The 11,052-nt window shown below is 33.5% G+C and overlaps 1 protein-coding gene across 1 annotated transcript; it reads left to right on the top strand.

Annotated features, from left to right (window-relative positions):
- The first annotated feature begins 9,592 nt into the window (after positions 1–9,592).
- On the top strand, positions 9,593–10,306 carry LOC142230877 (uncharacterized). Its single transcript, XM_075301498.1, has one exon. The coding sequence runs from the start codon at positions 9,593–9,595 to the stop codon at positions 10,304–10,306; it is 714 nt and encodes a 237-aa protein (XP_075157613.1).
- Positions 10,307–11,052: the final 746 nt, after the last annotated feature.

Here is an 11,052-nt window from a genome sequence, read left to right as displayed (position 1 = left end):
TTTTTTTCAATTAATAAATTAATTGATACAATTAACTTTTTAATCATGATAGAAACATTAAGTTAATTAAGTCAATGATTGAAAATTTTAAAATTTTTAATTAAAAAATTAATTGATACAATTAACTTTTAATCAAATTCGGAAGACTAATTCAGTTAAAAAAAAGTGCTGATTTTTTTTTAATTTTTAATTAAAAATGTATTTCAAACAACCATTTGTTAATCCAAATAAAAACTCTAAGCCAATTCAGAAAGTAATTAAAAATAGTTACCTTTTTTAATTAATAAATTAATTGAGTTTTGCAATCAACATCAATTAAAATTTTGATTGAATCAATTAAAAAATTAATTGAAATTTGCTGAAAAAAATCAATCAATTTTTTAATCAAGAATTTTTTCTATGCCCAATTAAAACTGTGATTGATACTATCATTTTCGTGATTGATTAATTTGGTGATTGAATCAGAAAAAAATTTTTTTGTGTGTACAACAAGATTACATCTTAGGTTAGGTTAGGTGGCAGCCCCATGTATTAGGCTCACTTAGACTATTCAGTCCATTGTGATACCACATTGGTGAACTTCTCTCTTATCACTGAGTGCTGCCCGATTCCATGTTAAGCTCAATAACAAGGGACCTCCTGTTTATAGCCGAGTCCGAACGGCGTTCCACATTGCAGTGAAACCACTTAGAGAAGTTTTGAGACCCTCAGAAATGTCACCAGCATTACTGAGGTGGGATAATCCACCGCTGAACTTTTTGGTGTTCGGTCGAAGCAGGAATCGAACCCACGACCTTGTGTATGCAAGGCGGGCATGCTAACCATTGCACCACGGTGGCTCCATCATATAAATTATATATAAAATAAGATATAAATATTCTAAAATGTATCATATTAGAGTGAACAAAAATGTAGCTTCCCCAGTTTTAATATATTTCACATCATTGAATAATATTCCAGGATATTCTTCTTGAATCGTTGTGTATTAGTTATTAGTTGCAGTTCATGAGAGAGTTGATTCCGGAGACGGATCGTGCTAATAAAGAAATGTCTTTCTGATGAGTGACGACCGTGTGCGACTTGTGTAATGCTTTTTGATGATCGGGCGAAAATCAGGTTCGCATATAGATATGAAGCTTTACTGGTGTGAATTAATTTATGTAACAATACTAATGATTTGCAAAATAAGTATCTTTCCAGTGACAATTTTAGTATCATTACACTCAAAAAAAAGTGAACTCTATATTTCACTAAAGCCACTTTAACTTTATTTTAGTTCATGGAATTATTATGTTTGGAGAAAGTTTCCTTTACTCTAATAATTTTTTGTGTACGTTAGTTAAATTAACTAAAACAGAGGAAAAAAATATACTCAAATGAAGCATAAAGATTAACTAAATTCGTGTCTTCCACAAAATAGTTCAGAATTTCTTTAAATTTGTAAATTTTACCAATAATGCGTCCATCATGAACTTCGTATGTCACTAAAGACATTCTTGCAATTTTTAACCCCAAGTTTTTCCTTCAAACTACAAAATTTTCTTTAACAAGTGAAAGAACTTAGTTACGTCTAATACATTTTCTTGAATTTGTCGAAAAATATTTACTTATTTTTATGATATCGGCGTAATGCCAACGTTTGTAATACTGTTTAGTTAAAATTTTCTACAAATATTCAAAATTTTCTAAAATTAACCGAAAGTTTTCTTCCTGGTGGGTTCACTGTTTTTTCAGTGTAATAAATGTTGTAAGACTCTGTCAAATCTTTTTAAACCAAAAGCATATCGTACTGCATTGTTAAAAGTATTTTGAAGTTGTATTCATATCAGTTGTATTCATATCAGCGAATACTTCAGAAGCATACAGTAAAGTACACCCAGAAAAAAGTGCCTTCGAAACTAAAGGAAAAAATGTCCATCAATTTAGTTTAGCCATTTTATTTCCATTAAGTTAAATTTTTGTGTGAAATAATAAAATTTACTTGTTTCGGTAAAAAATCCTAAACTGAAAGCAGTTAGAATACTTCATTAACTAGAATAAGGTATGGAATTTTACTAATACTGTTTTCTTCGCTGGGTATAAGAATTTATTACTGAACAAGAAAATTTTATTCACTGATAACAAAGCATTCGTAAAAATAAACAAAAACCGTACTAAAACCAAGTTTCCTCAAATTTAGTAAATTTTTTTATAAAATGATAATTCTGACTTCCTATATTATAGAAAGCTTATCATACATACGAATAACACTTGCCATAAAAAAATATTTTAGTTCATTCGGACTAAGAAGTATTCAATCCTTTCAAAACGTACACTCAAAAAAAAGTGAACTCTATATTTCACTAAAGCCACTTTAACTTTATTTTAGTTCATGGAATTATTATGTTTGGAGAAAGTTTCCTTTACTCTAATAATTTTTTGTGTAAGTTAGTTAAATTAACTAAACCTGAGGAAAAAAATATACTCAAATGAAGCATAAAGATTAACTAAATTCGTGTCTTCCACAAATTAGTTCAGAATTTCTTTAAATTTGTAAATTTTACCAAAAATGCGTCCATCATGAACTTCGTATGTCACTAAAGACATTCTTGCAATTTTGAACTCCAAGTTATTTCTTCAAACTACAAAATTTTCTTTAACAAGTGAAAAAACTTACTTACGTCTAATAAATTTTCTTGTATTTGTCGAAAAATATTTACTTATTTTTATGACATCGGCGTGATGCCAACGTTTGTAATACTGTTTAGTTAAAATTTTCTACAAATATTCAAAATTTTCTAAAATTAACCGAAAGTTTTCTTGCTGGTGGGTTCACTGTTTTTTCAGTGTAAGGAAACACACTTGATAGAATATAGGAAATTTTCATATATTTCTTTTATCTACCTGTAATCGATACCTGCCATCGATGTAATCGATATGTTTGGGCGTGAGTAGTTTGTTTAGTTGGAACTTGTTGTTATGGTATATGGAGAGATTGTTAAAAAATATAATAAATAACAAAAAAAATATATAAAATATTTGTTATTTTAAATTAGGGAGAACATTTTTCATTTTTTGAAAATTATTAAACTAATATTTCAAGGCCAGTCGATACTTTTGATTCTTAATAAGTATATTGAATATATTAATAAAACATGTCTTTTATTGAAGAAAAATTGCTTATATAAATACATAAAATTTTATTTAAAAACGAAGGTAAGTAGTTCTAATTTTGAAGTAAAAGGTTTACCACAAATATGTGAGATTTGTACGAAGGAATGAAAAAAGTTCAATAAAATCATTCTATATATGAATTCAATTCAGTTAAATTTTTTTCATTCTGTAGTATAGTGGTACATAAAAACTGGAAAATGTTAACTAATATATGAAATGCATTCTACCTAATTTCTACGAAAATCACACCGTTCAAAGAAATAAAAATGTCTTTAGCGCTATACGAAGTTCAACTTTCTTCACAATGAGTTCATTTTAACTTAAAGAAGGGGTCACTTTTTTCTGGGTATAGGTAATATATGTTTTACTAACAGTATTCTAATATTCAGTGAAGTGTTGGGTAGTCCACAGATTTCTAAGCATTGAATATAGTTTTTCACAGGTCGAAGCAATATGATCAGACCAGGTAAAAATTCATATTAAAAATTACCCAAAGATTCTTTGCTTTATCCACAGTTTCAAATTGTGCGGGTCCTGGGTAAAAGAAGACGCGATTACCTATGTCGACATTTCTGTTTCGGATTATAATTGCCTTCGACTTATTAGGATTAAGTATTAAACAGTTCTTTGATGAATATATTGAGTAGAGGAGGGGTCTAAGGATTGATCCTTGGCAGTGGAAGAAGTAACGAGTGTTAGCTCTATCCGTGGTGTATTGCGATCGTTGTGACAGATATGATGCCCGTACCACGATGGCTCCTTTGCGGGCAAATGAAAGTTTCCATAGTCTTTAGTGTAGATCTGGCGGGGTGCGACAACTTTAAATCCGAGAGATGTTTCTGGTATGCTCAGCCAAACTTGCATTAGTATTATAAGGACAAGAAAAGTATTCACAAAATATTTATTTCAATAAAAAAAAAAAACTTAAAAGCCCTGAGAAGTTAGTAAAAGTATTCTACGTTTTTCTTCATCTGCTACCAAAGTACTTTTAAAAATGTGTTTAAGATAACGAATATTAAAATTGTTCACCTATTATCAAATTTAAAAGAGAATTGCCTTGGGATTAATACAAAACTCATTGGTGTAAAGTGAAAATCTTTGGAACTGAACAACCTATTTTGTCAGTGTGATAATACATCCTGGGAAAAAAAACTTAAAAGAACTGACAAATTTAAATTGATTTCCCAGTAGTATATGTCCTTTAGTATAATTTCTCACTTTTTTAGCTCGGAATCATTACCAATCTCATTAAAGTGAAGATAAAATCTTTGGAACTGGATAAGCTGTATCAAGTGTGGAATATATTGGTTTAGATAATTTGGTAACCCAAAAGGACTGAAGTGGGCGTCAAGCATCAAGCTGCCATTTTAAACAAAGCTAGTATACCCTTAAAATAGTAACCCTATTTGAAGTACATATCTGTTAACATCAACCTTGCAGTCCCAACGTGGGTCATGACGACGTTTTCTTTAAAGAAGAAATATCAGTAATTTACGATAGTTTCCGCCATACGAATACAAATGGACGTCCCATATACATATATTAAAATATATGTACGTGTATACATATGCATGTAGTGTTTAGTTCTTAAATGTACATCCATGAATAATGTGATGTCGTATGTGGGAATGTATGTATTCATCTACGAACATACATATATACATGGGTAGGTATGGAAGATTATACAAAGCAAAGACTATCGTCTGTGCTAGCACAAACCACCAAATTTCTTCCCTACAAGCTATCCAAATTAAAACTTTTACTTTGCTTCTTATTACACGCACATATGTATGACCAGGCGAATGTGAACGTATGTAGAAAAATGGGTATGAGTGAAATTTCACCAATTCATATACATGTGGATATGTATGGGTGTTCAAAAGACCGTGCAGACATGGACAGAATACACTACGACTCACCCTTCCCATTTCAAAAGATTGGTTCACATATGAAAGTCGTCAAATACATATAGTACGTCTCACCCTCCACCCACCATTCGGGACCAGTACCAACAACATCTCACACCCCACCCATGTGTGTGTTGATTAAACCTTTTGCAATACCCACCAACCATTGGTAACGTCCACCAGCCAGCCAGCCATTGCCATCCTACAATAAGGATGCCAGCCATACTGAATTTTTAATTCCTCGCCCACTCAATTCAGTTCACATTTTGTTTGTGTTCAACTTTGAATGTGCGCGGTGAGCCACGAAATGGAAAATGGCAACGAAGGGCAGGAAGGACTGTATCTGACAGGCTTAGTTAGGAATTTCATATGTGCGGTTCTAGTAGCAAGGACTCTGTGGGAAAACTGATGTAGTATAAATTTACACACACACACACACATACAAATTCTGACGAATGTATGTAATCGCATATGTAAATAAAGAGGATCTAACGATGATGTACACATCCATGTGTGTTTTTGTTAGTAGTAAAAGAGTTAGAGGAGTGTGGAGTATGGGGGTGGGATAGGATTTTCATCCAATACTCCCCATCTTCACCATTCCCTTAAAGAAGTGATTAGAACAGAGAAACGATGCTAGAGTAGAGTTTATGTAAGGAATACCTATGGTTTCGACATTTTGACAACTGATTGAAGACAGCAAAGATGTTTGAATTTCTATATGAACCTGCTTCGATGTCAGAGTTGCCATTTAATTTCTAAAATTTTCAGAAAATCGAATGTCAAAACCAAAACTAATCACAATTACTTATAATTTTGAAGCTAATAATTAAAATTAAATACACTCTGAAAATCTCAAAAATTACAAGATTTGGTTCACTACTTTTGGTTTCAATTTATGTTAGACGATTATTACATTTATAAATATATTATTGAACGTACATTTATTTAGTAATTTTTTAACAAAAAGCAAGAGCCAGTCATTAAGCCCGTATAAAAAACTAAACCCACATTGAGAAAATATTGACCTAATATGAAAAATATTACACAAATCCATACTGAATTTCTTTAATTTCCTATTGCCGTTGTAAAATCTACATATATCAATCAATTTTCAAAAAAAAAAATTGATTCTGTCCACGCATGTACACATGTGGCTATAAAGTTGTAAATTTAGATTGGGATATTTGTGCGTACTTTGTGTGTGGAAAAGTTATTGTTGAAAATAACTCTGCTGTAAATATACTTGTGCGAACAAAACATGTATGCTTTGAGAATTAAATTTGTTTTTATATGTCAATAAATTATTTAATTATTACTTCTTTTCAAATCGTTCAATTATAAAAACGTGTTTTATTTATCTCTGCTAAAAGGTTATGGGCCCAGCCCATAATTGATACGGATATTTGTAACAATAGTTTCTGGTCAAGAGTATCTTTATCAAACGGTATCATCTAACGCGTGTCAAAATGAATTCGCTGGGAGCAATTCAGCAAATGGAGAAACTGGTCGGCTCCGAGAACTGGTCGACTTGGAGTTTCGCGATGAAGACGCAGCTAGAGCTGGATGATGCTTGGAAATGCATTGAACCTGTAAGTGATAAAGAAGCATTGGATCTCGAACAGGACCGCAAAGCAAGATGCAAAATCATTTTGGCAATTGACAAGAGTCTGTATGTGCACGTACGAGATTGCAAGACGTCAGCTGAAGTTTGGAAGGCATTGCAGAGTCTTTTTCAAGATAGTGGGTTGGACAGGAGAATCGGCTTGTTACAGCAATTATGTTGTGTACAATTGGTGGAATGTTCTTCTATTGAAGAATATGTAAAAAAAATTATATCAACCGCTCAAAAGTTGAATGAAATTGGATTCGTTGTAAATGACGAATGGGTTGGAAGTTTGCTCTTGAAACGACTTCCTAATGAATACCAGCCAATGATCGTGGCCATTGGAAGCACAGGCCATGCTCTAACAGCAGACGGTGTGAAAATTAAGTTATTGCAGGATGTCAAGTTTGAGTCTTCGTCATCTAATAGTGTATTGTTGTCAAATAAGGGTAAGCATTCAGTCGTGAAATATTCGAAATCACAGAAAAATCCAAAGTCAGATAAAAAGACAAAGTCGAAGTGGTTTAATTGTGGGGGCATAGGTCATTTTGCGTCAGAGTTCCCTTCGAAATTAAAGGAAAAGAATTTCGCAAATAAAGGAAGTTCAATGTTTGCAGCGTTTAGAGCAGAATCTTTTACAGACGAGTGGTATATCGATAGTGGAGCCACAAATCATATGACAGCAAACCGAAATTATTTTAAACGCATTTGTGATTACAATGGCGAAATAAAAACAGCAAACAATACAACTATGAAAGCGGTAGGAAAGGGTGATATGGAAGTGACAGTACCAACTCCTAGAGGTAACGAAATTGTAACTATTCATGATGTTCTTCACGTTCCAGATTTGGAAATGAATCTTTTGTCCATAAGGAAAATCGTTGATCATCACAATAGTGTAGTATTTGATAAATCTGGATGTCGTATATTAAACACGTCCAAAGAAATCATCGCAACTGGGATCCAAGTCAATGGTTTGTACAAATTGAATGTTATTTCTACAGAAACCGCATATATGGCAAGTCAGAATTCAACGCACATTTGGCATCGAAGGTTTGCTCACCTAGGAATGGAAAATATGAAACGTCTAGCCAAAGGGTATGTAAAAGGTGTGAAAATCAAAAGTGATTCGATGGAACCTTGTTCATCATGTGCCGAAGGCAAACAACATCGCCTTAGCTTCCCATCAGAAGGAACCAGAGCGTCTAAGGTTTTAGACATTATACACTCAGATGTGTGTGGTCCTTTTGAAGTAATGTCCATTAGATGAAGTATATACTTTGTTACTTTTGTAGACGATTACACACGTAAAGTAAAGGTGTATTTTATGAAAACAAAAGATGAAGTTGCCGATCGTTTTATAGAATTTAAAGCCGAGGTGGAAAATCAGACAGGAGTGTCCATTAAGATTTTAAGAACCGACAACGGAAAGGAATATTTGAATTCAAAAATGGCGTCTATGTTAAAGAAAAGTGGGATAGTTCACCAGACTTCGGTGCCCTATACTCCAGAGCAAAACGGACTTGCCGAGAGGATGAACCGCAATTTGATGGAAAAAGCTCGAGCAATGATGTCCGATGCTAACTTGCCGAAATTTTTCTGGGCGGAAGCTGTAAATTGTGCTAGCTACATAATAAACCGATCGCCACACAATATACCTAAGCAAAAATGTCGAAAACTTGACGCTAAATCCGAAAAATGTATATTTGTGGGATATTCAACTACGTCAAAAGGTTATCGTGTATACAGTTGGAAACGCAAATAAGTTTTTGTATGCCGCGACGTAACATTCCATGAACATGATTTTCATTATTCCAATTCATTAAATGAAAGTAATGAGAAAGAAAAAAATCCACCATATCTGATTGAAGTGGGGGCAGAAAGTGTTGACGTCCCAGACAACCAGAGTGATTTTGGATCATGTACATCAATGCCAGGAGATGTACATGAAGTGGGGGATTCGAGAGAGATTCCAAATGAGATTGAAAATGTTTTTTCCAATGATGATATTTCAGCCGGTCCGCGAAGAAGTGAAAGAATTGCAAACCGAAAAGCCCTAGCCGCGGAGCAGCAACATATTTACGATGAGCCTGTGAATATTGAAGATGCAATGAAAAGTTCTGAAAAGGATAAATGGATAGAGGCCATGAAGAGAGAGTTAAAGTCTCTTGAAGAAAACGATACTTGGAGTTTTGTAGAAAAGCCACATGGAGTAAATGTGATAAAGACCAAGTGGGTATTCAAAAAGAAGAAGGAACCTGGCAACAACACACGATTTAAGGCTAGATTGGTAGCCAAGGGTTTTACACAAAAGAAAGGCATAGATTACGACGAAACGTATTCGCCAGTGGTAAGATACACGTCAATCCGTTTCTTAATGGCCTTGGCTGCAAAATATGATCTTGTGATACAACAAATGGATGCAGTGACAGCTTTTCTACAGGGGAGCCTAGAAGAAAATATTTATATTGAAACTCCCGAAGGTGTTCAAGCGAAATCTGATGGTCAGGTTTTGAAACTCAATAAAGCCTTGTATGGCCTAAAACAATCCAGTTTAGTATGGAACACAAAATTGGACAAGGCATTACAAAAATTTGGATTGATAAGATCTAAAGTTGACCCTTGTATTTATATTCACAGAAGAGGAGCAACGATGACAATATTGGCCATCTATGTTGATGATATTTTGCTTTTTAGTAATGATATAGCCTACCTAGAGGATTTAAAATCTCAACCCTTGACAGAATTCAAGATGAAGTTTTTGGGAGAACCAAAGCATTGTTTGGGCATTCGAATAACAAGAAAAAATGGTAATATTTATTTAGACCAGGAGGAATACATAGATGAGATGTTAAAGAAGTTTAATATGGAAAATTGAAGTCCTGTCTCAACACCTATAGATGTAAATACGAAACTCTCAAAAGAAATGTCTCCTAAAACAGACGTCGAATTAAGGGAAATGTCAGGTATACCCTATCAACAAGCAATAGGCAGTTTACTCTATGCATCAAATTGTACGAGACCTGATATATGTCAAGCAGTAAATAAACTCAGCACTTTCAACAATTATCCAGGCAAAGAACACTGGTGCGCAGTCAAGCGAGTTTTAAGATACTTGAAAGGGACAAAGAATGCGAAATTAAAATTTTGTAAAAATGGTAACGAAGATTTGTTTGCATTTTCGGATTCTGATTGGGCAAGCGATTGCGATGAACGACGCTCAGTTACGGGATACGTTAGTATCTTTCAAGGCGGATCAATATCCTGGGCATCTAAACATCAACCCACAATAGCTTTGTCAACCACTGAAGCCGAATATATGGCTCTTTCTGCTACAGTGCAAGAAATTTTATGGTTAAGAAATTTGGAAAAAGAGCTTAATCCGAAGTTCAACGAAAAAGCTACCGTAATCTACTGTGACAATCAAAGTGCAATTCATCTAGCATCGACCAGTAAATATTTGGCAAGATCCAAGCACATTGATGTTCGTCATCACTTTATACGTGAGAAAAGAGAGTCGAACATTGTTCAATTTGTTGGTATGAAAACCGAGGATATGGTAGCTGACAATTTAACGAAGGCTGTTCCTTCCAATAAACACCAATTTTGTTCGATTCAAATGGGATTAGATTTTTTGTAAGTTTTGTTCGAGTGGGGGTGTTGAAAATAACTCTGCTGTAAATATACTTGTGCGAACAAAACATGTATGCTTTGAGAATTAAATTTGTTTTTATATGTCAATAAATTATTTCATTATTACTTCTTTTCAAATCGTTCAACTATAAAAACGTGTTTTATTTATCTCTGCTAAAAGTTATAAACATGTGTCTAAATTAACATTTAGACCTAATCCAAAAATATTATTATATTCTAAATATATTAAAAATTTTTAATTAAACGTAATATGAATTATTGTGAATTAGAAAAAATGTATCTTTGAAATCCTAAAACTCATCGAAATTACAAACTACTACTTTCCACACCCAGAGGGAATATGATAACCTCAAACATGTTTCAAGAGCACCATGCTACTTTTTCACAGCGACCATGTAGCATTTTTGTCGCAAAAATATTCTTTTATCGTCAAACATAACATGCTTTCCGAAATCAGATACATAAAATCCGAGAAAAGAACATGCTACATGTTTTCCGTGAAAAAGTAACATTTTGCTCATGGAACATGGTTGGGGTGACCATACTCCTTCTCTTCGTGCACTTCTCGGTTTTTGCTACATGTCATAATTTCTCAGTTATCGAGAATTTATGAGAACTGGTTAACTCTCCTATTGTTAAGGTAACCTCCTGCTGCTCCTCTAGCCCCCATCCTACAGTCCACAATATTTACTCCCGGATTTGGTGTCCACTTATTTCTGTGTCCAGCATCAA

The sequence above is a fragment of the Haematobia irritans genome, chromosome 3 (genome assembly GCF_050003625.1).
Source record: "Haematobia irritans isolate KBUSLIRL chromosome 3, ASM5000362v1, whole genome shotgun sequence".
NCBI classification, from domain to species: domain Eukaryota; kingdom Metazoa; phylum Arthropoda; class Insecta; order Diptera; family Muscidae; genus Haematobia; species Haematobia irritans.
Note: the sequence above shows the minus strand (reverse complement) of the source record. Positions and strands in the feature narration are given on the sequence as shown.

Bases quoted from the DNA above. Each gene is read 5' to 3' on its own strand.
- LOC142230877 (XM_075301498.1), top strand. From the start codon at position 9,593: ATGTCTCCTAAAACAGACGTCGAATTAAGGGAAATGTCAGGTATACCC.